We start from the raw sequence: 27677 nt of genomic DNA, 5'->3' as shown, positions 1-27677 counted from the left end.
CTTGAATAATTTTTTTTTTATTAGCTGACACTCTATTTTGATGTGAAATGTTGTACTTATTGAAAAAAAAAACAATATAAAATAAAAATATGTATATTAATTCTAATGGAAAAAAATAGCTCATAAAAAATTATATAATTAATGCAAAGTATCATAAAAAATTCAAAAAATTCTAAATAATAATCATAAAATATTATAGAACAAAAATATATTTGAATGGTTATCCTGGGAAGAAGTAAAGTAAAATTTTAAGGCTTCGTCCGTTTTTGACCGGGAGGAAGCTAAGTGTAACCCATTTACGAAGAAGCCCAGAGGGTTAATTATTTTCTTTATTGAAGCGACCAAAAAGAAGACTGAGTTTGCTGGCACTGGGGGAAGGCCACCACCAGTCAGCTTCACTTCTGCACAGGATCTGCCTGGCTTTGGAAATTAATAAAGGGAGGCCCGTCCTTGAGGGAATAGAGGGGGGGACATCATATAAGGAGTGAGTATATAAAAGGTGTGTGTTTTATTATCATTATTCCTTCATGACTAACTGATTTCCTCCTTCCTTAGGCATTGTAGGCCTAAGTACATCATAGCAGTAATGTCATGTGGTACTTGTGCTATTGTAATGGTGCATTTTGGTAAAAAAAAAAAAAAATACATATTTTTTTTCTATCAAGATTCTGTATGCTTTATGGATCCACCAGACATCATGTTGCCTGTGAGTATGAGACCTTTTAAATCAGTTATGTAAGCTAATGAGTTTAACTGAGTTTAATCAGTGGTCACAGACAGGGAGAAGGCCCATCAGTTGAGGAGGATGAGGAGACTGTCTGTATGTTCAAGGAGGGGGTACTCACAGGTTCCATCCATGCTATACTGTATTGAATATTAAAAAGTGTACTTGTGTGATAAAATGATCATAATGTGTTTTCAGGATGCTGACACTGTTCTAGAGCCCTCTCAATCTGAGACTACATGTGACAAAGTGAGTATTAAGAAATGAAAACAATGTGACAAGAGTAATGAAATAACTTAAATGTTGCTACATAACACCATAAAACATAAAAGGAGAGTATAAACGATACTGCCTTTAACAAATGGAAGCAACTGATATCGACATCCAGTATAAAAAAAACTAAAGATGAGGAAGTTGGAGCTGGAAATTCAACAGCTACAGAAAAATGCAAGTAGAACTACTATTTTTTTAAAAAGGAAAAGAAAAAAAAACATTATCTTTTTGATCATTCACAACATTTATTTGTGTTTTCACCCCTAACATGCAGATTCACTCTGAATAAAGACAAATCACATTAAATACTTTGACTTCTGTGTGTTTGTTTAACTAAGGAGAAAGTTGAGGGGCCAGTGGAAAATTTTAAAGGCTGCACAGTCATGGTTTAGACCATATTAAACATAATAATTATTTGCATATGTGTGGGCTTGGTAATCTACAAATATATGCAATCCCATCTCTTGAGAACCTATATCGTTCATACAGGTACTGTAGCTGTCATTTAATGCCAATGGGTCTGACCTGTCTCTGAAAGTTCTCTCTCTTTGAAATGCCCTCCGCAAGACTATATCTCCCTCATCCAACACCTCATCTATGAAAGGACACGCCATGGTTAAGTTTGGAAACGAGTTCAGCTTCCTATTTATATACTTCATTAATAACCAAACTCATTAAACAAACTCACCAATTAAATACACAAGTTTTGAACATTTCTTAGTGCATTTATACCTTATAACTTCTTACATTTATTAGTAAAGTACATTTCCTTATTTATTTAAAAAAAAAATGCATTAATAGTGGTTAAGTAAAATAAAATGACATCGAAATACCAGCAGGTGAGTATAAATTGTATGCTCGTTAAGCCTGAACTCAGACTTAGCCTGCCCCGGACCAGGCTAGTTTCCCAGCATAAGTTTCCAGGGTAACTGAGTTTGAACTATTTTAAGTTTGCTTTATGAAACAGAATTCACCAGCATTTGTTGTTTTTTGGGGGTTGTTGTTGTTTTGTTTTATTTTATTTTTTTTGTATTATTACTTCAGGATTGTATTCTGTTGTTTCAACTTTTTTACTATAAATTTACTAATTGCTGCATTTCTCATTCACTCTTTATGCTGTAATACAGTCAGTAAAATGAAAAAAAAAAACGTATTATTTTGCTTTAATGAAATACTGATTTATGTAAAAAAAAAAAAAAAAAACTTTAATGATAAAAGTTCATGATTTATTTAATGCTCACTGATGTCAGTGTTTTTAGGTCAGTATGTTATAAATATGACATGTTTTCTGAATGAGAATTGTTGGAAGTGTTATGGTGGAACAAGCTTATTTTGAGGCATATGATTTTTTTTTTGTTGGTCTGAGTGAGTTTTGGAGGTGAGATTAACTGTTTGACCAAGATTCATATTTGTAAAGCAGACTGTACAAAGAGTTTTGAAAAAGTTGCTTTAGTACCAGTACTAAAGCAACTTTTTTAGCAGTTGCTTTAGAAAAAGTATTTCTAATAAGCATCGTTCAGTTGAACGATGCTTATTAGAAATACTTTTTTTTTAATCCTAACCTGTATTCTTAATATTAATATTATTGTGGAACACAAAAGGAAATGTTTGAACTGATTTGAACTGTTTGAAGATCCAACTTTTTTGACTGGATCATAACTCAAGAACTTGATTCATGAGCCATATCAACTGGTTCAATAAAAAGAAGAGGCGCCAACGAGGTTATGAACATGTTCAGTGATTGGACTGATCCTGTTCTTGAGATACCAGCTCAATGGAGTACAGTATAATCAGCTAATAATATATTCTGTTTGGCCTCATCAGGGTTAGATGACTTCAGAACCCTTGGAATATATCACGTTAGTTTTTTTTTTTTTTTTTTTTTTTTTCAGACTTTTCTAGAGCTTAAAGGATGAGCTACTTTGCACTGCCGTTTAGAAAGGATGAGTGTGAAATTTGCATTTTGTCTTCCACAAAGAAAATGGGTTTGAATCCATTTTTGGATGAACTTTCATTTAAAGAATCTTCAAAACACAACCAACTCTAAACAAACTATAATGAACAGATTCTCAATACGAGTATAATACTGATTTCATATTCTTCCTCTTGAGTAAAATATAGCAATATAGGCCCTACTGATCTTTACCTTTCAAAATCTTTGGATTCCACACTCAGGATTTGTGCATGAAATTAGTATGAATACTGGAAAGGATACATCTGCCTTTGAACAGCAGCTCGATTCAACGTGTCCCTGAGCTGTGCTATATTCTGTTTGAGCTTCTGTAATGATGCTCTCAGGGTCATGTTCAGCTGTAGGGACAGGTACACAAGAAGAGAGACATTACAACATAAAGACCACTGACACGGAGTGCTCAACTTCATCCTATGAGCAATGAAACCCTGTCTTTACCTTGGCTGGATTTCCTCCAGTTCTTTGCAGTCTGTTTCTTTCATGGATGTGTTCTGCAATTTCTTGAGCCACCCGACAAGCTGCATCATAATTCTGTAACCTAAATAATGGGAAACAAAACAAAAAATAAGCTGATAGTAGTAACAGATCATAAAATGTGTGTTGCCAGTTATTTAGCTAATCAAGATTGTCGTCAACACAAGCATGTGACATTAATCTCATCTAACCAGCCTGGCAACATTTCTACACTTTTCTTTTTTCGCCTCGTAAAAAATAAAAATAAAATCACACATATGTACACAAACACATTATAATAAAATGAGCCATAAAGGAAATTAAAACAGCTATGTTCAGTCTCAACTGATGTGGCTGCTATTAACGTTACAGATCCACGGAACTAAACAGCAAATTGAGTTTTATGAACTCTACTGCACTAAACTGTAGACCTCAGTTGTCAATAAACGATAACAATATAAAATGCTTACCAGAAATCCTGTGACATATTGCGGAACTTTTGTTTCAGTTACCAGCGTTTCTGTAGAAAATGAGAAAATCACATCAACAAACAGTTCCTGTTTGGGCATGACGTCAGACGGTGGCCTCCTACAGACACAATTCATTCGGTACTTCAAATCTGGGACAATAATTTACAACGTTTGAAAGAGAATAGAAAAGAAAGGAGGAGATAAACAACTACAAATTATCTTAACGGCTGACTTAATGTTGCTAGTACCACTGTTGAACATATGTGACATTATAAATCCTATGCATTCCAATGATTTTAATCATTAGTTCTTGATAAGAATTATGAATATTTGAAAGAGGTAGCCTAGTTTTCACAAAAATATCGAAAAGTGAATGACAAAATAAAGTTGAGGTTTTAATTCAGCTCAGGTTGTGTTTAATGCCAATATTGTGCATATTCACAAATTAATAAAGTGTTGTAAAACCAGTGATGATATCAGTGATTCGCATATAATATAATCTAAATTTTGCTCATCAGTTGTTTGTGTGTGTGTGTGAGGTACAATATATATATATATATATATATATATATATATATATATATATATATATATATATATATATATATATATATATTAATATATACAATATATACAATATACAGTATATTAAAGGTATAGCGGAGGATTTTCTTTTTCCGGGTGGGTAGTCTATACTATTGGTCCACCTAAGTGTCAATCATTCTGGTGATATGTTTACGTAAGGCCGTCGTAGGCTACGTGCTCATCCCTATGTAGTTTTCACTTTCAGGTGTATTATGTCGGAGTTACGGTTTCAGCCATTCCTTTGAAAATGGCTGAGGGTCGAAAGAGAAAAAATGTTTACTAAGTGTATGATAAGAAGAGAAAGGCCGCAGAATGTAGAAACAAGACCAGAGAGATTTTGGGTGAATATCACACACTGGCGTGCGCTAAAAGCACAGGTTGGGCTTCTCACTGATGCCGCAGTCGCGAAGATTCTACTACACAGGTAAGGTTTGTCACGCTATTTGGAGAAATCCATTTAAAATCACTAGTAAAAGTTAATGCAAGCTACAATGCTAGCCCTGGCACGAGTCATGCACCGCATAGACACGGTAAACATCTCAATTTGTCTAAAGTAGCCTTTTGTCCAAAATGGTAAATGGTATCACGCTGAAATATTCTAAAATCTTGTGTGTTTATTATTACACAAATGTAACAAGCTACTTCTCCATATGCAACTATGTATAAAATAACGTATTAACAATGAGAGATATTAGGTTAAGGACCAACGTAATAGCACTGCTTATATGTTGCTATGTAACGTAATTGCGATTTGCAAAATATAGTTTCCTCAGAACGTATTTCGTGTGATACAGGGTTGCACATATCATGTCTTGAGTCCTCGGTCACTCAATCGATCAGTATAATAAGTAAATAAAACACGGAAGGGCATTTGACATGTTGTCTTTTTTATGAATATTTTTTAGTTAGTTTAGAATTTGCAACATAATTGTGCAAGGCGTATAGACGTTCCCTCTCGGGAGCAAGAGTGTTGTGTTTGTGCATGTGCATTTTTTTTAAAAATTGGAGAGGGCGGGTCTTCTCTAAAATTCGGAAAGATCCTCCGCTATACCTTTAAAGGTACAATATGTATACTTTAAGAATAGCAAAAATAACTGTATCTATGTTATATATTTCTATTAGATATGTACTTACATTATCCCAAAAGTTTTCACCAACTTTCAAATCTCGAGATATATATATAGTTTAATTCGAAGACATGGGCCGTTTCTTTATTTCCGTTTTGTCGCCCGTCTATGGCATCATGTAACTTTTCACTCCTCTATTTTCTCTAACTTCCTGCGTAACCCAGCGAAATCGACAAACACAAAGGGGAACGCCGGTCTAGCGTCAATAAAAGCAAAGAAAACAACGAAGAAAAAAAAAGTAGTAGCTAGTATCATTTTGCAACTGCATCAAATAAAACTTGACCGAGACTATTATATGTAATATTTATATTAGTCTGTATTAGTTATGGACCATGATTAAGCTTTGCTTGCATGTTCTGCAGCTGGAGCCATAAAAGCGCAGATGTTAGGGTGACCAACAGTCCTGACAAGTCCTGTTTTCACGTTCTGTCCTGGCTGTTTTTTATAAAGTGATGAAAATGTCCTGGTTTTCAAAAAAAAAAAAAAACTGCTGGCCGAGTGTCCTAGTTTTTGGCAAACGTATGGGTGAAAAAATATGATCCGAGAAGGGTTTGGGACAGGAGAAAAAGCATGACATGGGTAAACAGTGGGGTTGCATTTAAAAAATGGAGAGAGCTTTGTGACAAGCTAAATATAGGCTATAGAGAGATGCCGATCTCGCTTGCATTCTAATAAACAGGTAAGCACCCATTCAGCTAACTATATCTATCTGTATATTTTGTGAAATGATGATGTCATGTGTAAAACGCAGACGGGCTAGCTCTCATGTATAGTAGCTGTAATGTAAATTCATATTTGTTCTATACATAGCAGGAGAAAGTAGCTTCATATGCAGTTCACTAACGTTATCTTGTTCGATTTCATTGTATAAACGTAATTATAGTTATTAACGAAAGGTGACCGTGTTTTTTAAACATCTATTAATACTAGCTAGATGGGGTATTGATTTAATAGGGGTCTGATAATTCATATATCTCTCTGTTCGAAAAGACCTGATTGTCAAAATGCATAGTTAGAATGAGTGAGGAATGTGGGGAATGACAGAGCGTGCGTGTTCCAATGGACATTGTATATTGCTGGTTCGCTCGCGCTCTCCCTCAGAAGGCTGTCATCACGTACGTCTTTTGTTATTATTTAGATCGAGTGCCCCCTGGTGGCCAAAAATTACATACTATATTTTAATAATGTACACATGTAAGCAAAGCTAGCACGCACATTTTGAGAGACATAATACAAGCAGCAGCACTGGGAGGAAGACAACTTTTCTGTTACAGGCAACTTAAGTTAGTCTTGATGCCAGCCCACAACATTTTTTGGTCGGGAAGTTCGGTCTGGACTCGATCCATTGAGAAATAATTATGATCTGACAAGAAACGTTCGGGCCAATCAAATTGCCAGGGCGGGCTTTATACGATGATGGACAGATGATCTGCAAGGACGTAATCATCACATTATCAAAGAGCGCTTAACTGGTTTCCCTCAGATATGACTGCAGCTGGAGAATTGAGATGTATAAATTCCGCTGTCGCGTCTGTTGTGAAATAAATCGACAGCGCATTCATTTTAATAGACAAACAGAGAACTGCAATCAAGGAATTTGTCGATCTACATGATTTGGCAAAAGTGTAACTTATCAGCTGGCTCTGACGGTCGTTAAGAAGATGGGACGTAATGAAAAGCCTGTGGTCGTTGTGGTTTCTCCTTTGGTCGCACTCATGGAGGAGTAAGTAAAAGACGCAACACTTGTTATTTAACTTCTAAAATAAGTAAGTTCTATAGTTGAAAACTGCGCTATGCAAAGTATTTGACTTACTGCGTTGCTCTGATTGGTTGTAGGTTTACCGACTATCCAATTGAGTGCAGAGTTTGTTTGTTTTTCCCTGGTTCGATTAAGACATGCCTCATATAATCAAAGCCCAATGAAGCAGTTTCAGACTCATATTCCGACAAGAATATGAGTATGATGAAGTCAGGCGAAACTTAAGTATAACTTGCGTAACAACCTGTTTTAAGTGAAGTTGAGTATTTTTCTATGCAGGATTACATGTTTGCATGTTGTTTGCTGTTTGTCTCATGACCATACTTTTGAATTTAAAAATGGTTATACCTGCAGTCCGAATGCTCTGTGTGGAGCAGGACCATCAATCCCTCAAGGACCAGACAAGTGACTTTTTTGATCTGACATGCCTGAAACATTTTAGCATCCCTAGTCTTTGGCTGAGGTATTTGAACAGAGCTGGGTAAATGTATTATGTATCGCTACTTTCAGCTTCTCAGCTCCTCCAGTGGAGCCGCTATGCTGCACGGATCCACCAGGGGCTTCCTAGTGATCAGCCCCACATTAGCATGGATCCATCAGCTCCCACTCAAGCCTCCAAGCCCCGGATTCCAACTCAGCCCTCCGACCTTTCGGCTCCACCTTGGCTCAACACTCTCTTGGCTCTACCATGGACACCCTCATCCCTCTGACCTCACCTTGGTGCATCGTTTTCTCCACCTCGGATTTCTGGGTTGACGGCTGCGCCTTGACCTTTCACCCCTCTAGTTACAACATGGCTCCTCCTTTCCTTCAGTTCCTCCATTGTCCTCACTAGCCCCCTCTCAGCCCCAGTCTTCAATGCCTACACTTCGGTTGAAGGATAAATCAGTCTCACTAAGTCCCTCCATTCCAAGAGCCTGTTCTGCTCTGATTGGCCAGATGGCCCAGTCTGTTGTGATGGGTCTACCGTGTACAGCGCCTGTCGGAAGCTACACGGCTATTACCATAACTGGACTATCAGCTTATCAGCCTTGTCTGGAAGCTTCCTACAGGTCAGCAAATGAACTGAAGACAGTAATGATGACACTGGTTTTACCATATCAATCTGAGTGCGAGTCCGATGATGAAACATTGGAAGAACTAGTCATTCAAACCGAACCTTGATCACAAGGACGACTCAGTCAGGATGTTTCTCATATGCTGCAAGGTATTATAGATGTTTCAACTGTAATTCCGCACTTCATCAGCATTAACAAGAGTGATACACATTAACAAACCGATGTGTATATTTCTAATATATTTCGGTGCACATACGGGAACTGTATAAATAACAGTGCATACATTAGCCAAACTAATGTGAATGACTGATGTAACAAACAAATCTGGCTCCATCCTTTATCGTTACTCAAAATAGTGAGAACGACAGACGATCTGCATTAATAGACACAGTTAATGGTGGCCCACAGCTGATTAGCTGAAGTATTTCAGTAAGACAGTAATAACTTGAGTTTTTACTTACATGACTTAGACAATATAACACAGAACTAACTATTTTGAACACCCGGTAGAAAATATATTAATATTCTTACAGGTTGTGATGAGAAAGCTGCAAATAAACTGGGTATTGACCCATCTTTCAAGGGCAAGTATTTTGCAAATCCCGCATTAACCTCAGAGATTTGAAAAGCAGTCAAGGCTGGTCAAGTTGTTCGTGGGTGGACAGCATACAACATAGGGGAATATTATGCAAAAGTATTTTCTAATGATGTAGAACCATAAAGCAGTAAGATTCGAATGAAAAAAAAAACTTGTATTGGCGATTCAGAGTCGATTTTTTATCGTGCACTTTAGACTTTACAACTTTGAAGAACGTTTACATTCACAAACAGCTATGTTACACACTGCATAAAAGGGAATATTCAAAAAATCACAATAGGGGCACTTTAAATAACCAGAATATGTGGGCATAACGTTTTTCTTCTAAAATAATTGTGGACCATATTGTTACGGGTGTGGCACAGGCAGATGAAGAGGCAGCAGTCAACAGATCAAATTCAATAATCTTTACTAAATATAACTCAGACAAGGACTCCAGGAAACATTAACACACCATATACAAACGAGAACCGACAAAGAGTCCGGGAGAACACAGGGTTTACATACACAGAGAACAGATAGGGGAACAAGACAAAGCTGGGGCAAATGAACTAGACACGGGTGAAGGAACTGAAAACTAACGAGGAGCAGGAAAACTGACACAGGACTAAACAAAATACACAAAGAACGGGGGAAACAGGACACACATGTAACATTACACCCCCCTCGCGCCGTATAACTTCAATAGAGGTGTGTGTGTGGGGGGGGGGGGCGTCCAGGAGGCTGATGAGGGCGTGGCCTACCCTGAGCAGGAAGCCTCCAGACACTGTCAGAAAAAAGACACGAAAGTTTTCACTGGGGCGGTACCTTTTCAAAAAGGTACACTTTTGTACCTAAAAGGTGCATATTGGTACCATAATTGTACAAATATGTACCATGAAGGTACCAATATGCACCCTTTAGGTACAAAAGTATACCTTTTGAAAAGGTACTGCCCCAGTGACAGCTTTCGTACCTTTTTTTCTGAGAGTGAGGGTGGAATCAGGTAGCACAGTGGGCCAGAATGGAGACGAGTCCTATATCCCAAAATTTCCCAAAATTTTCTTTGGGAGAGTGACAGGCTCAGGAACATGCTCTGGGATAAGTTCGGGACTGGACGGGACCAGCGGAGTAGGCTCGGGACTGGACGGGACCAGCGGAGTAGGCTCAGGACTGGACGGGACCAGCGGAGTAGGCTCGGCAGGGCTGACCAGTGGCGAAGGCTCGGCAGGGCTGACCAGCGGCAAAGGCCTTGGGCTGGGTTGGATCAGCGATGACGACTCAAGGCTGGCTGGAATCAGTGGTGGAAGTTCAGTATCCCAGTCAATAAGCGCATCCTCCTCGTTCAGCACTACCAAGATCCCCACTGGTATGGTGGGTATGGCACGATGAATGAGCTCGGGACTGGATGGGACCAGTGGCACAGGTTCGGAGCTGGATGGGACCAGCAATGAATGCTCGGCCATCTTGGGTGTAGCAGGGGACATGTAGCTCCTGGAGAGGTATGTAGAGGATACCGGATTGAGGTGAACTGGGCCCACATTGCCTACATACTTCCAGATAGGGACTGAATGATAATTTTCACTATCTTTTGCATAGTCAACGAGGAAATCTGAGCCATGTAATTCAAGGGCATAATAAAGTCCGGGACGAACTTATAACAATCATCAACAGAGATGAGATGGAATAAATCATCATCCAGTCCAAACCGGAAGCAGGCATTAATTGTGAAGTTACCCCAGTTCACTAGATGGGAAACATCCAGGAACAACATACCTCTCCAAAGAACGGCCATCCTGCTGAATGGTAAGGAGCTTGTCTTCAGCCAGCTTGTCTTTAGCCATCACATACATGACCTCTTTTTTTTTTTTTTGGGGGGGGGGGGGTCGGTTCCTCTGTTATGGGTGTGGTGCAGGCAGATGAAGAGGCAGCAGTCAACAGATCAAATTCAATAATCTTTACTAAATATAACTCAGACAAGGACTCCAGGAAACATTAACACACCATATAACGAGAACCAACAAAGAGTGCGGGAGAACACAGGGTTTACATACACAGAGAACAGATAGGGGAACAAGACACAGCTGGGGCAAATGAACTAGACACGGGTGAAGGAACTGAAAACTAACGAGGAGTGGGAAAACTGAGACACAGGACTAAACCAAATACACAAAGAACGGGGGGGAACGGGACACACATATAACACATATAGGGTTGAAAATCGGAAAAACCATATCATTGGCCTTGCTGCAGTTACATCACATCTATCCCATATGCAAAACTATCCCATGTCAGTGTAGAGACAAGAGAGAATAGAATTTTTGCCCTGACATCTGATCTGTCTGTTTTTATCTTACAAAATGTGTCCTGTCAACCTTATTCTAAAGTGTCCAAATCTAACATTGTTCTTAGTAAGAATTTGTTTGTTAACTTCACTTAATGTCCAATAATTTGTTGGATTTACTTAAAATTTCTTCATAATCTGTACTGTTTGCACCTGCAAATGGTACTGAGTACCATTTGGTTTGAGTAAGTTTTGGTCAGTTTTTTTTTTTTTTTTTCTTTTCTTCGTGGTCTCTTGTAAGTATAACCCCAATAGCGATTGTAAATAAAATTGTAATGGTAAAATAAAGCCAAAAATAGAAAAACAAAGCAATTCATTTATTCATGCCACAATGGACTCTGGGAGTACACGTCCTCAGATCACAAACAGAATTAAGTTGACAAAACTTAAATCGATTAAGTAAGAATATGATGCAATTAAGTTATGCTTACTTTATTTTATCATGCAAACTCGTTCCCTTAGTTTCATTAAATAAACTGAACTAATTGTTTTTTACAGTGCAGTTATCAGTAGCTACTATAGCTATTCACACTTCTCTTATTTAAAAAAAAAAAACAATGTTCCACTTTTATCAGGGAGATATATCGCAAAGGCTTGTATTTGAATTTTACTTGATAATTAAATTCATTTAATTTGTTTTATGTGTTGTTCTCTGACTGTGCACTCACTTTTGATATGAAGCAGCACACTGTTTATAAGATGTTTATAAAGCCTTAACCGAAGTGTTTTAACCTGTAACATTCTGACAAAAATAACAGGTTTTGCGTCTTATTTAATTATATTGGCCCCCATTTTGAGCCTCAACAATTTGTTTAACATCCAAACATACGCATGTTTGAATAAATAGCAGTGTGTTGAAAACAAGAAGCGCTGACTTTTTGAATTTCCTGGAAAAGAGCTCATTAGAATGTTTCTGGTATCAACATTCTGTGACACTTCAAGAAGAGGAGAAGTTTTCCTATGTGATCATAAACACAGAAGGAGTTAGAGAGTAAAGCTTTCAATTAGAGGTGTTGTAACACCCTTTGAGAACTTTCTGCCTCTTGATGATTATTAATGCTGTACTCAAAATGTTTTTGTTTGTTTGTTTGTTTGTTTGTTTGTTTGTTTGTTTTGTTTTTAATAAATAGAAATAAAAGGATGTTTTGAAAAAGATTGTATGTAATATTTCCAACCATATTTCTGTCATACATTGCGGTAACACTTTAGAATACGGTTCCTTCGTTAATGAATAACTACACAAGAACTAATGAGTAACACAATATTAACAATCTAGTAACTATTATTAACTAACAAGAAACTCTGATTAACGAACTAGTAAGTAATAGCGCACAGACGAAAGTGGTAGTTCACTATTAACTAATAAATAACTACTATTTTTTTAATACTTCCCAGAGAACTACTGAAAAAGTTTATTAACAATCTAGTAACTACTATTAACTAAAAGAAATTCTTATTAACGAATTAGTAGCTCACAGATGAAAGTGTTACTAGATACTTCTGTGGGAATTATTTGGATCCGTATTATAAAGTGAAGATCATTGGAACTAACTAGTAATTACTGAAGTGTTACTACATGATCTAGTCATGATTTGTGCAAACGTTTGAGATTTTTGGTGAACTTTAGTATACTTTTAGAAAATGTCTTTAGTAACACTTGAGTAATTACTAGTTAGTTCCAATGATCTTCACTTTATAATACGAATCCAAATAATTAGTTATTCCCACAGAAGTATCTAGTAACACTTTCATCTGTGAGCTATTACTTTAGTTAATAGAAGTTACTAGATTGTTAATAAACTTTTTCAGTAGTTCTCTGGGAAGTATTAAAAAAATAGTAGTTATTGATTACTTAATAGTGAACTACCACTTTCGTCTGTGTGCTATTACTTACTAGTTCGTTAATCAGAGTTTCTTGTTAGTTAATAATAGTTACTATAGGAACCGTATTCTAAAGTGTTACCTAATATGCATTTGATCCTGTAACATTGTGGCTTCTGCTACACAAAAATATATGAAAGGAAAAACATGTTAAATTTTTTCATAAGAAAAAAATCCAACATAAAAAAATAAGATGTATCCATTCACTGTATAAATTTGTCAAAGTTATATTAAGTTACTTCATAATTCTTTATTTTAGTTTGGCTAGTTACAGTGTGTATCTTTATGTATATGTTGTATTAAATTAGACACCATTGCTTTATGTCATATAGCTTTTCTTAAGTGTTTATCCTCAAGTGTTCACAGTTGATTGCTAAAGACAAAAAATAAACAGAGGACGTCTGATATTTTCCACTGTAAACCACCTGAGCAGATCACCTGACTGTCACATCATCTGAACAAAAACCAGGTGTCTCAGGGCATTACAAAGAGATCAACAAACCTACTGTGAACTTACCTTTCAAAGTCTTTATTATGTGAACTGGTGAGGCCATGCTAAAGGTTACTTCAAATGTTGCATGTGCCCATTTTGGCTCTACAAATGTGAATGTCCAGAATGTGGAGAGTGGTAGTAATTCACAGTTTGCAGACCAGACAAATTCTGGCAGACTACGCTCTCGATCTCTTTACAGCCCTGACGAAGCAAAACACTCAACGGGAGAGGCTGACGAGGACAGAAGCCACATTAGACCTCGTTCAAGATCTTTTTATTCTTGTGACACAGATGATGAGGAACCAGGTCATTTTAGCAGAAGCAATGCTATCAGACCAAGAACAAGATCACTACACCGTGAGGAAGGGAAAAGAAACACTGGTGGGATATGTATTTCTGCAAAGCCTCCTATCAAAAGACCTAAAGGACACTCAAGCACATGGGCCAAAAAGGATCTTGCAGGTGCGTAAGTGAGATATTTTTACCTTTAAAAAAACAAATGAAGAAAAAAAAAAAGACATTTAAAGCACAAATGCCAGCATTGACAAAATCATAAATAATCTGTGTACAATTAATTTAATTTCCCATTAATTTAGCCATGAAATGCAGCTTTGCCCAACTTTATATCCCCAAATAATGCGTATATAGTTAAAAAATGATCCGGGTGAAAAGTGGGAGCATTTTTTAACTATTATTGTAATGATACTTTATTAATTATACATTTTAAAAAAAAAAAGTTAATTTAGGCATTACAACTTACAATATATACAACGATAAAGCACAAGGAGATTTTAATTTTGAGATTTGTAGAATTAATTGTGAAATTATTCATTTTTAACTGAGTATAAATACAAATAGAAGAAATGAACAATGAACTGACCATGCACATTGGAAAATCCAATATAGTGACAGTTAAAACAATTTTCTAATCTGATGACCGATATTTTACCGATATATTGTGAATCCCTAATGCAAAGTCCCAACCTAAAGCAATATCCTACTAAATGATAAAATATTTAGTACACAAGCTCATAGACATTTCAAATGAGAAATTTCTGTTGTGTCAGATGACAAGACACAGTTACAGCAAAATAAATGAATTATCAGGTCGTTTTTGATCTTTGAACATATTTACATTTGGGTTGAATATTCTATATTGTTTGGAACATCAATTGTAATATCACTATTATTAAATTCGTATTGCAGTAGGATATTTTTCTCTTTTTTTTACTCTGATCAATTGCTACTTTAATATATCAAAGATAGTGTCACAGCTGATTCTGAAACATGCTTCATTTAAACAGGAAATAAAGGAAGTTTAAAGGGTGTACCCATGATTACCATTTCTGAGGTAGATAACTGGGAGATAAGCTCTTCTGTCAGGATGAAATACGGTCAGTATGTAGACTGGGAAAAGATTTATCCAGAAGCGGCCATCCGTTATCGGAAGATCCTCTCGAGTGACCATAATGAGCTCAAAGCAATGGGCCGTACAGGATTCTGGTCCATGCCTCATACTCTCAGAGCCAAGGCTTATCAACACATCGTCCACAACATCGAGAGCACATCCACCAACACTGATGTGGACACATATAATGCCCTAGTTGGGAAGCTCTTTGGGGAATTTCAAACAAGCACACACCCTTTTCCAAAGTTTATGGAGGATGGGGAAATCCCCAGATACTGCCTTAATAAAGCAGGTGTGAATTCAGTGAAAAAAATTCTCATCTGTATAAATCACCATTTTCCTGATGTCACCTTCTGTCCCATCCTGTCCGCTCTGGTGTCCCTTCTCTTGCACTTTAGTGAGGATGAAGCCCAGTGTTTCCACAGTATGTGTTCCCTGGTGACCTACACAGGCTCTAAAAAGCGTTACATTGACCACACTTTCCTCACTTCACATGCTTCGTGCATGACCTTTGGTGACCTTGCCAATAAATACTGCAGAGGCATCCGTAAGCTAATAGCCAGCTCTCACCAAAACCTCTTCGAGTTCTACTCTGACTGGATCATGTGGATCTTTGCCGATCTACCGTTTGCATACGCTATCAGAGTTCTGGATGTCTATCTAATGGAGGGCTACAAAGTTTTGTACCGTGTAGCTCTTGCTCTTCTCAGCCTTTACAAAGTCTCTGTGTCCTCACGAGTGGCCCACGTCGATGACTTCCGACAAGACATGAAGAGTTTTGTGGAGAACGTGGCACGCCACAGTACGATTGAGGCAATGCTTGAGAGGGCTTTTAAAATACAGCTGCCCACACGCAACCAACTAACTTTTCTCTTCAATGCCAACAAGCACGCACTAATTCATAAGGACATCCACAATAAGAGGTGAGGGGTTTTTTGAGGTCAATAAAAATACATATATTTTGAGAATTTCAGAATATTCCTATTACAGATGAAACTCTATTTTTATCTCCTAGTTCATACCAAGCTATGGATTTTCGGAACTTCAGCTCCTCTGTAGTGACTGAAACCGAGATGAGGGTGGTCTGGGCTTGGATTCCAGAGCGATTCGCTCTATTCAGTCCTGTGCAACTATTCAGTACAAATGCTCATGGCAGAAGTCTCTCCTTGTATGTAATTTCTACACTGTAAAAAATGATTTTTTGGTGAAGTAAATACTAGTGAAAAAACCCAATGTAATTTACTTGAAAAAGTTAGTTCAGGCAAGAATTTAAAAAACTAAGTAAATTCCATATCAGTACTTATTTCAAGCGAGTATAAATGAAAGTGTAATATCAACTCGATAAAATTAAGTAAAAATTACTCAACTTTTCTGATACTGGGGTTCCCATCATGCACTGGACCTTGAATAATTAATGAGGTTCATTTTTCACTGGTTTCCAGCTGTATTTACACTGTTTTATCATTGATTTTTGTTTTCAGTATTAGTAAATTGCCATTTTGTGACATTTCGAGTAAATTTTTTGCTTAAAACGACACATTCAAACACAAAAACGATCCATCAAATGTTACCGCCATTGTGTCTACCAAGTATTGAGGTGTTTGCATTCACATAAGGCTTAAAGTCTGACATGATGTATATAAATTACTTAGATGATCTAAGTAAAGAACATACTATAAATGACTAATAAAATTCAAGATAATTGTTTTAGTGAAGTGTAATACAAAGGCAAAGGAAATCGGTATTAATCAACCTTTTACAAGCCGAGTTAAAATTACTTATTTTTTGTAAAGTTTACTTAATTCCACATTCCAAGTAAATTTAACTTAAAGATTTCTAATTAAAGCTACTGATAAATATGTTTAGGTTGTTACTTGGCAAATCTTTGTAAATTTACTAGCATTTTCTGAGTGAGATCGTTTAGCAAGGTTTTTTCAAGTAAATCCTACTCCAAATTTTTTACAGTGTATACAGACACACTCACATTAATCATTTCTATGAAAATAACATAAAATAATTTTATGGTTTAATCGCATAAAATCATGTTTTTAGAAATGCTTAAAATACATTTAAACTAAAAAAAAAACATTTATCTGCAATCATCATCATTATTATTGACAATTTAAATAATAGTTATATTAATTATTCGATTTAATATATTGCATTTCATAATATTCTTAGTTTTTTGTTTTGTGTTTAGCAAGTGGTTGAAATCCATTAAAACCCATGACCCATAATTTAAATTTAAAAAATAACATTAATTTAATCATAATTAATTGTTATAAATATCAATGAAAAATAATGAGTAATAATAAACCTTGAAATATGTCTCTTTTTTTTGGAAAATAGGTTTTATTCCAAAGTTGAGGGGCATGATCCAACCGTTTTACTCTTGAAAACTGCAGATGAAGAGGTATGTTTGTATCCATCTGTACACTTTTAAGAAAAATGATTCAAAACAGAGCCAGACAGTTTTCTTCAGCTTGTAGCAATACCAGAAGCCTTTATGGTGCTAAATACATTTTTACAAGGTTCCATAAAGAACCATGCTTTGAGCGTGCTATAGACAGTAGAACAACAACTGTGTTACGAATAACCTCTTTAATAATAGTTTATTTTCATTAATATTATTCATGTTATATATCATTTATTAGCATCATGAATGTTTCCCTTCTTCTGTCTATCTGGGCTTATAATAATACATTAAACGTACAAATAATAAATTGAAATTGACAATGAACATGATTAAAAACATAAATAAAACAAAAACAAAAAAGAAACACAAAATAAATGAAGTTCCAATGAAATGTCTTCACAATCCTCCCTAGATGTTTTTACATCTACAGTTGTGTGCATTTTGATGTTGAGTCAGTTTCCCTCAGATTCTGTAACACACCACAATGTCATCATCTGCTATCTGGGTAGAAATACACAAATTAGTTTAGAGTTGAAGTGTAAATCAAATTAAGTTTATGAAGGCCAAAGGTAGCCATTGTAAATGGACAACATGCGAGCCATTCGCAATGTTTAACGTTTTTGTGAGTGGGCATGCTTATTCATAAACACAAGTAATAATATGGATCATACATTCAATATTGCTTAGTGAAAGAGAGCAGAAAAGTATACTATCCTTAAGTTAACAGAGCTGTCACACATACAAAAGAAAGAAAAAAAAGAAGAAGAGGAAGAAAGAAAAGAGAAAATTAGTCATGATTATTAGTTACAGTTTGAGGGTTCAAATGAATAGACAATTTTAAAAGGACATCAAGTATCTTTTAATAGTGTGCTATGACCAATGTTGGGGGTAACGCATTATGTTGAGTTGCGTAATCAGTTCACTTTCGAGAGGTTCTCTCGTACTGTGCAACATCTTACGCTAGGCGAAAACTGCTGCTGCGTCCCAATTCGCATACTATCCGTCCTAAGTAGTATTCGAAAATAGAATTAGTACGTCCCAAATCATAGTATGTTGAAATGAGGGTTCCAAAGAGACCCGGATGGTCTACTATGTCCGGTCAGAATCCGAAGTGCAGATCGATGCACACTCTAACGGCTGATATTGCCTAAAACCCATTGCGCATTGGGCGAGGATTCGGTTAGAACTACAAACACAAGAGAAAAGGTGTTAAAAAACTACAGACATGGAGGACGCGTGAGTCCGGCGGTTATGTAGAGAGGTTTAGATAAAGGGGTTTAAGTGATAATTATCAGAATCTAACTTGACGAAAATTTAATTAAATTAGATTGAAATTAAATTAGATTGAATGGAGGATTTTACCTGTGACGAGATGATTGACAGGTCAGTTCACGGTGATAGGATGCACGCGACAGAGCTGTCCATTAAAGATGACAAAGTAGTATGTCCCAAAGCTTGCCTACTCTTTTACTACACACTCAAAAGTATGTACTTTTTCTTCACAAAAAGAGTACATACTTTTAGGGCGTAGTATAAGTAGGCGAATTGGGACGCAGTACTATTTTCCACAAGATATTAAAGCCAAAATTTATCCTTAATGGGCTTTATGCCCAGCTGCACTACTTCCTGAACTTCAGCCAGCTCCTTGTTTCCTGTCTGCAGTTATTGGCCAAATTGATTAATCCAGGTGTGCCTGACCTCAGTTGTCATGGCAACAATAATCAGACACACCTGAATTAATCAATTTGGCCAATAATGGCAGACAGGAAACAAGAAGCTGGCTGAAGTTCAGGAAGTAGTGCAGCTGGGCATAAAGCCCATTTTGAATTAATGAAAACATGTTGCGGCAGCATGCAGACACAGGCAGGACGGCTCGTGTGCCTATTGGCTGTCCTGCGGCAACTGCATCAGCCTATCGAGAGAGGCCCTTGGTGACGTCAGATCTGTCACGTCCCACCGAGACAAACGTGGCCTGGGCCTATACATATAGCTTGATGGCTTGATATAATCTGATTTTTCATCCATTCCATCGCACAACCGACTGGATGGATGTTTCCTGCAAAGGGACCGTCCTGAACTTCATGAAGAAATCGCAAAGTCTTCTCAAAATGCCCCCTTCTCAGCCTGAGTGTGTTTCTCTAACTCAGCAGCATTCTCTGTGGTGGACGGTGCTAAAGAGAGAGGATACTGCTTTCTTCCTCCAGTAGAAGAAGCTGTAGCAGCCCATCTTTGAGCTAAGATGGCGCAACCTTCTAAAGCTTGCTGCACTACTTCCGCTATGAACATCCACGCTTGTACCGCTGCTGGGCAGGCTATATTGGCATTACATTTGATGGGCGTAGTGTGGCTCTTCCAAGCCGACCTTCTCCGAAAACTGGATGAGGAAGGAGCGGAAGCTATCAGCGTGCCGGATTTGATGAACCTGGCTCTTTGCAGGCCCACCTCTGGCCCCGCTGTCCACTCTATGCTTTCCCCCCCCGTCTTGCTCTTTCCTCAGCTATTGGAACAAATCACGGAAAATGGATGCTGAGTGCTACTCGTGGCTTCGCTCTGGAAAAACCAGGCTGGGTTCCCAGTTCTGATGCATCTGTAATGCAACACAATACTTTTTTAGTGAGAAACGCAATATAGTAATGCATTACTCTTAAAAGTAACTTTCCCCACCATTGGTCATGCACATTCTGTTTAGAGGGATGGTTAGGCTTCAGAAAATCAATAATTATATGGCTTTGAAAGGATTTTTTGGCCATTAAAATGTATTTTTTTAACTAAAAAAATGTTATTCGGGAATACTGTACTATACTGTAGCTGTAGAAAATCTTACAGAAATGATGAAATCTCAATATTGTGTTACATTTATGTTATTTTGTTCATGTCATCACAGATTTGTGGGGCCTTCTTGTCTTCTGATTGGGCACACAAGAATTGCGATGAAAAGGGTTTTAAGTTCTTTGGCACAGGAGAGTGCTTTGTTTTCACTGTGAGTAAGCATCCATTTGCCATTCGTTTCAATTGCTTTGTTGTGCTTTAAATTGTACCTGGTGTCACATTGTATGGACCAGAATATGATTTGCGGTGGTCGATAACAGAATAACTGAATTCCTAATTGCAAATACATTTTTCAGCTACGACCAGGAATGGAACGGTACCAGCGTACAGTGCTGCAGATCTCTGGAATGTCTGACAAAAGTGATCAAACTCTCTCCGCTAACTCTCGAATAAACACTCACGTGTACAGACCCAGTGCCATTTCTCAGGACCAAAGATACAAGTCTTCTTCCTTCTGCACATTGTCAACATTCAAATTCATGGCAGGAGATGATGAGACACTTTTTATTGGTGAGCAGGTGTGAAGGAAAGGTTTCTTTCAGAATACTTATTTCATGTCAGTTATCCCCTATTGTTATAAACAACGTTGCTGCCTCTCAGGCTTCATATTTGCTTACCCCGTGTGCACATTTCACCTGCAAACATCCTGGAACGTTGCCTTTGTGTCAACATTACTGGGAAAAAATATACATGAAATGTTGTGTATACACTCCTTTCCCTTTACTTGCGTTCTATCCTAGGTGGCGATGGTGGCCATGCGCTATACCTGCAGGCTGATCTGACAGCTGGCTATTCTGAAAGCTGCGATACATTTGAGAGTCCACCACTCTGCAGGACAAGCTTCAAGATCCAGTCTCTAGAGGTGTGGGGTATCCAGCATTCATTGTCTGTTCCACCGCTGTTTTCACACTGAAGACTGTAGGAACACTGTGGTAGAATGTGTCTACAAAATGACATCATGCTTTGAGACAAAACTATGAACATTAAAGATTTAGTGTAGTGCATTCACAGTGAAGGAATACTGTACATTGTTGCGCTACTGCAGTATGAACAGAAATAGATTGTAGATTTCATTTAAGATTCAAATTTACACAATGTTATTTATTTACATTTTCAGACTTGTTTTATTGTATGCCTTATATTATTTTTCATATTTGTAGTCCTGTCATTCTCTGCATTTCTGGAATAACAAAGACAGTATTCAGCAGTTTGTTGCATTTTAGAAAACATTAAAAATCTGCAATGTCGTAATTAAAAAGAACGATTTTACACCAAATAGATGCAACTGAAATTGAATCATGGCTGTAGTAAATAAAGTGGATTTAAAAAGCAATGCTTGCGAGTGGAATAAAATACCTGGCCTGTAGCACCTGCCATTACAATGGCTACCCATAATGTATGTTTGAGTTTGAGCAGAAGGTGGATTGGTTTTTATCTGTTCATCACCATGCTAACTTTTAAGCTACATGGCTAACTTTGCTCCAGAGCAGGATTTATTCTGGGTAAAAGATTGCAAACCAAAACTGAACCAATACGTTTTGTGCAAATCAACATATTTGACACAATGAATGGGGTGGACAACTTTGGCTCACTGTCCTGAAAAGTCTAGCAGCAACCCTAATCAAACACCTGAAAAATGGAACCAAAAGGTTTTTGACTTCAGCTATACGGCTGGATTTATAATCTTTTTGTGAACCTATAAGTTAAGTAGTAAGTAAAAGGGATGCTCCAATCAATCGGCCACAGGTCGGTATCAGCCAGTAATCACATTCATGGCTGTGTCCGAAATCGTCACCCCTCATTTACTATTCCTGTGATGGCCCAAGCCACACAGGCAACACCGGGTAACAGCCAGCAATGGTAATACCAGCACACATCGGTTAAGTATGCAGGTTAAGTTATTTTTTGCAGTTAGCCACACCCCAAACAATTCATGTTTGACACATTTCATATAGTTTATTTCAATTATAATATACATTTATTTGCTTTAGCCATACACTGTTTAAATGGAGTGCAGACATTTCCACATTGTAGGGTTATGTAAACATTTTCTGTTCTGTTAATTATTGTTTCTTTGTTACCATGTTGGAGAGAGGTCTGTCTTGGGGGAAGAAAGACGTGGCCAAACGCAGAGGACTGTGATATCCTGAGGCCTGCCAATCAAGCCATACCGTGTGAGGGCATGTCAGAGGGGGGTTCTGGGTTTTGTTTGTTACTTTGTACTTGTGGTATTTGTCGGCCATTTTGTTTTCCACTTATGTGTAATGTTGATTTGGCCAAACCACTATGTTCCCTTGTGTCTCATTTAGGAAGGTCAGTTTGTTTAGTTCATATCTTGTTTTGTTGTATCCTGTTTTGAGTATACTTATATTTTGTTGACCTCACTTACAGGCCTTGTTGTTAACTTTTTGGTTTCTATAATTGTTTCATATTTTTTGGGGTAAATAAAACAAAACCCAATTTTTCAACAAAAAAAACTCCTGTTCTCCTCATTGCCGGACTGTTTGGTCCGTGACAATTCTCTACATCTACTTAAAGTAGTGGGTAACACTTTACACGGGTGCACTAATAAGCATTAATTCATGCTTAACTAATGCACAGATAATACTGAATTAAACTAATGATTATTTCAGCTATTCATTAATAATTACCACATTAGGAACTAATTAAGAGTCTGTAAGGTTAATGTATTAGTTCATACATAAATTGTTATTACATTAAAAATGTAATTGTGGATTAATTCCATAATAACTCATTTTTTTAACTAATAGTGTTAATTAATATGTTAATTACCAGAATGAGCCAAAGCCTTGTATTTCAACTTCCAGATAATATGACAGGTACACTATATGCATTAATACATGATTAATTACTTTATTGTAGTGCAAATTCATGTGCAAATTACAACAATTACTAAATGACTAGTTAATAATGATGTGCCTCCACAAGTAAAGTCATAACATAATGATACCTTTGCAAATCATTAGCTAATGATTAATTAAAGCAGACAACTGGAAGTTGAAGTGCATAGCTTTGAATAATAACACATTAATGCATAGTTCTACATAATAACACATTAATTTACACTGTTAGTTAATAAAATATGTTATAAGGAATTAATACACAATGACACATTGAATTAATAGCATTTCATGTATTACTTCATCTAGTTGCTGATGCAGTAATCATTCATTAATGGTTTAGTTCTTCATGAGTTATACATTAACTCATGATTATCTGTGCATTAGTTAAGTATGAATTAATGGATATTAGTGCACCCGTGTTGTAAAGTGTTACCAAGTAGGGAATGAAAACAAGCTGTCACTTTTGCATAGTTTCTGCTTGCTGTTTAATAATCACTTAAAACATAGCAAACTGGCTGCTCCAGTAATGATCAACTCAGTCACGGAATCCAGCATGTATAAACCACAATTTAAAAATACAACATTTTTTCAGAATTTCTTCTTTTGTGTTCAGTGGAAAAAAATAATAATGGGTGATTCATATAACACCCTTTAACATGTGAAAAACATGTGCTTTTATTTACAATGTTTGATGATTACTTTTACAATTGAAGAGTTCAGATGCAAAAGCCTCTAAATGCCATTTGAAATTTTCTTCTTTAATGATGATTTTTATCAAACTTGTATATTTAAGTTCAGTAATTTCACTTAAATGGCAATGATAATCACCTATTAATTGTTATTTAAGTGAAATTACTGAACTTAAATATACACGTTTGATAAAAATCATCATTAAAGAAGAAAATTTCAAATGGCATTTAGAGGCTTTTGCATCTGAACTCCTCAATTGTTCATGTAGCACATTTTGAAGCTTGAAATGTTGATTAGACTTTCAATGGATTGACAACAGAGAGTTTGTGAGTTATAACGGAAATTATTATGAACATCAGCTATGCTAATTATTTCCCATCTGCCTTTCTGCTGTTATCTCGGGACGCTTGTCCCGAGAAAAATGGCGTTCGTCAGGTCCAGTTTTGTGTCCAGCCTCTCACGGGGATTTCGGATGCCCCAACGCCTGTGATGAGACGACTCAACGCCTGTGATGAGACGACTCAACGCCTGCGATATGTTATGGCGCCGTTTGATTCATAAACAATATTTATATTTAATATTTATATTTAAACAATATGAATGTAAGCCAGAGGAGAACTGGCCCCCGACTGAGCCTGGGTTCTCCCAAGGTTTTTTCTCCATCCAATCTGATGGAGTTTGGTTCCTTGCCACTGTCGCCTTGCTTTTGGCTTGCTTTGAGCTTGCTCAGTTGGGGTTATTTATTTAGTGTTTAGCAATGTTGTTGATCTGTGTTGTGCTACTTACATGTTATCACTGTGAAGCTGCTTTGATACAATCTGTATTGTGAAAAGCGCTATATAAATAAATGTGACTTGACTTGACTTGACTTGACAACAATTAAAAAATATATTCAGATTTTGGCTCCAAAGACGAACGAAAGTCGACCATTTAGAAATGACATGAAGGTGGGTAAATGATGACAGAATTTGTTTTATTTTATTTTAAAGAGAACTAACACTTTAAATGTTAAACAACCAATCCATGCAAATAATAAACAAAAAACAACCTGATTGAACCTGTTTGTCAAAGTTAAATGCATATTTCACATATGCAATGACAGAATCACCAATGTATTGAGTAAAGTATAATATAACTTATGAACCAGTCAACTGTTAACAAACAATAAGAATATGAAAACAACACCCTGACCAATGTACTTCTTTTTCTATTAAACATTTACATCTTATCAACAATTCTCTCCAGGAGGTTTAGTAACTTTTCCTCTCTTTCCTCTGCTCTCCTCTCCCTGGCCTCAGTCCTCTCTGCCTCTCTCTCTAGGAACTCCAAAAGTGGATCCTTATGCTGCCTTTTTGGTGGTAAGGGGCTAAACCCCGGGTCACTCTCATCAATTTCAAGCAGCTCGGTGGACCAATAATTAGGGAGTGTGGAAGAAATCTCAGATAGCCTCCAACCCATTGCTTAATTCATCAGCTCATACCATTTCCAGTTCTTTGCGACTGTGTCCCCTGACTTGGTCTCCACACCTGATGGTGACTGCTTCAGTTCCTACAAATATTTTGGGCAATGATAATAAGAGCGACTCATCTCAGACCTCATGTAATGAAAGAACACAGTGACTAGTGTCTAGCTCCAAAACAGAAAAATCACCATGAACAGCAGTCAATAAGAATTGTGTAATTATTTCATAAATATAGCCTATCCTGTCGACATCAAACCTGCCATGAAAACTTTACATGCACAAAATCTATTAAACTATTCTATTCTAACTATTAAACTGTATGAGTAAGCCTAATACTGATATTACAATGGTTTTGACAGGCCTTGGAAGTAGAAATACTAAAATAAAAAAATGCATGATTTGCAGTTTTATTTTTGATACTAATGCAAAAGACAAACCTTAAACTTTTTTGTAAGGTTTTTCCACTTCTTCCGAGCCCTTTCTTTGCTGACTTTATCAGCAAGACCCATCTCTTTAAGATTTGTTCTGAAAAACAAACATTTCATCATTCATACCTCAAAGAACGATAAAAGCAGTGTCGTAGTACTCGAGACTCGGACTCGTCTCGGACTCGGTCTCGAGACCATATTTTAATATCTTGGTCTTGGTCTTGTCATGGACTCGTGTCCATTTGGACTCGGAATTGACTCGTACTCGAACATTTTTTTTTTTAGGACTCGGAATTATTCCCGAGTCCACTTGAGTTCAATTAAAAATATTTTTCATGATTATTAATGTATGTTAATAAAATATTTCTTTAAATTGATTGACACGCCCAGTGATTGGTTATTTTCTACTGCGCAACTGCGCATGAAAAATTGTAATAAAATTACTTTTAACACCACCTACTATGTGGCCTTTTTACCCTAAACTGATCATATTTTTTAAACTCTAAGTAAATTAAGTAAAAAACAAAAAAAAAAGGATTTCTCTAAGTAAATAAAAGTAAATTAGGTAATCAACCCTCACTGGTCTCGGTCTCGACTCGGACTCGACCGTCTCTAGTCTCGGACTCGACTCTCTATGGACTCGGTCTTGACTCGGACTCGACTCTCTCTGGTCTCGGTGTCGACTCGGACTCGAGTGAGGTGGTCTCGACTACAACACTGGATAAAAGTTAAATAAAAATAATAATAAAAACTAAAAACAAAGAGAGAATAACTTTTGTACTAATTTGTTGAAAAATATCAATTTAAAGCTGCAGTCTGGCATTTTTCCTCTTTGTCGCCATCTCTATTCGGAATCTGCAATTGCAGTCGTTCGCGGAATTATCAACTTCACGCGAGTTGTACTTCAACACCCTCGACATGGCACAGCGCGGATGAACACAATGTTTGAGAAGACTGTGAGGCTGTCAGTCACAGCGCTGATGTGGATACCATTCAGAATCACAGATTATTCTTTTTGGAAGTATGACCAAAATTAAGAATTTTCACCGGAAATTGTCATCTGAACTAGTAAGAAACATCCACTTTTGTTCTGGTTCTGTCATTGCAATAAATCACGCTGATTAAATCTTACAATCGCTTAATTTATCATATCACGCAAAACCAAGCAAATTATTCTTTGTTCTAAAATTGTTAAATGTTAACAACGTAAGCAAGTCAAGTCAAGTCACATTTATTTATATAGCGCTTTTCACAATACAGATTGTATCAAAGCAGCTTCACAGTGATAACATGAAAGTAGCACAACACAGATCAACAACATTGCTAAACACTAAATAACCCCAACTGAGCAAGCTCAAAGCAAGCCAAAAGCAAGGCGACAGTGGCAAGGAACCAAACTCCATCAGATTGGATGGAGAAAAAACCTTGGGAGAACCCAGGCTCAGTCGGGGGCCAGTTCTCCTCTGGCTTACATTCATATTGTTTAAATATAAATATTAAATATAAATATTGTTTATGAATCAAACGGCGCCATAACATATATATATAACACGCAAAGCAAGCATTGCATGACTACATGTAATGTCCATCCGATATGTAGGCTATCCTTCACATTTTCACATGGGTCCGGTTGCAGTCTCTTTTTTCTGTAGCTACTCCGAAGTCCGACTGTCACTGGTGATTGTCGTTTGAACCTTTCTGGATCCGCCATCAAACTGATAAGTTTCATTATATGAAGTACTGTGAGAAAAATTATAAATCTCCACCTCCAACATCCTCACACGCAATGTAGTCAACTAGCCGAGACTCCTTTATGTGTACAGATGTGATGTAATGACGCAAAGACATGCTCGAATCTCCCATG

At 36.9% G+C, this 27677-nt stretch overlaps 2 protein-coding genes across 8 annotated transcripts in view; one reads left to right on the top strand and one right to left on the bottom strand.

Annotated features, from left to right (window-relative positions):
* The window catches only part of stx8 (syntaxin 8), a 96099-nt gene extending 81023 nt beyond the window's left edge, over positions 1 to 15076 (bottom strand). Inside the window, exons 1-4 of one of the 3 annotated variants that reach the window (XM_039691557.2) lie at positions 15058 to 15076; positions 3893 to 3942; positions 3408 to 3507; positions 3213 to 3307 (exon numbers count right to left, since the gene is read on the bottom strand). In XM_039691557.2, coding sequence (XP_039547491.2) covers positions 3213 to 3307; positions 3408 to 3507; positions 3893 to 3909 — 212 coding nt within the window. In that variant the 5' untranslated portion in view covers positions 3910 to 3942; positions 15058 to 15076. Of the gene's footprint in view, positions 1 to 3212; positions 3308 to 3407; positions 3508 to 3892; positions 4025 to 13740; positions 13913 to 15057 lie in introns of those variants that run through there. The other 2 variants (XM_039691556.2, XM_039691558.2) reach the window with 2 other exon arrangements.
* Positions 13655 to 22962, top strand: LOC120493100 (TBC1 domain family member 24). Of its 5 annotated transcripts, none has more exons than XM_039691552.2 (8): positions 13657 to 14178; positions 15021 to 16047; positions 16140 to 16292; positions 17474 to 17537; positions 20425 to 20520; positions 20666 to 20879; positions 21110 to 21231; positions 22465 to 22961. In XM_039691552.2, exons 1-8 carry the CDS (start codon positions 13776 to 13778, stop codon positions 22726 to 22728), a joined length of 2343 nt encoding a protein of 780 aa, XP_039547486.2. In that variant the 5' UTR covers positions 13657 to 13775; the 3' UTR covers positions 22729 to 22961. The 5 variants fall into 5 exon arrangements, with proteins under 5 accessions (XP_039547488.2, XP_039547486.2, XP_039547487.2 ...); XM_039691553.2 differs by having other exon boundaries at positions 13659 to 14178; positions 22461 to 22618; XM_039691554.2 differs by lacking the exon at positions 20425 to 20520 and having other exon boundaries at positions 13655 to 14178; positions 22465 to 22962.
* Positions 22963 to 27677: the final 4715 nt, after the last annotated feature.

The sequence above is a fragment of the Pimephales promelas genome, chromosome 8 (assembly GCF_988280905.1).
Source record: "Pimephales promelas chromosome 8, fPimPro1.hap1.1, whole genome shotgun sequence".
NCBI classification, from domain to species: Eukaryota; Metazoa; Chordata; class Actinopteri; order Cypriniformes; family Leuciscidae; genus Pimephales; species Pimephales promelas.
The sequence above is the reverse complement of the archived record's forward strand: the minus strand, read 5'-3'. Positions and strand labels throughout refer to the sequence as shown.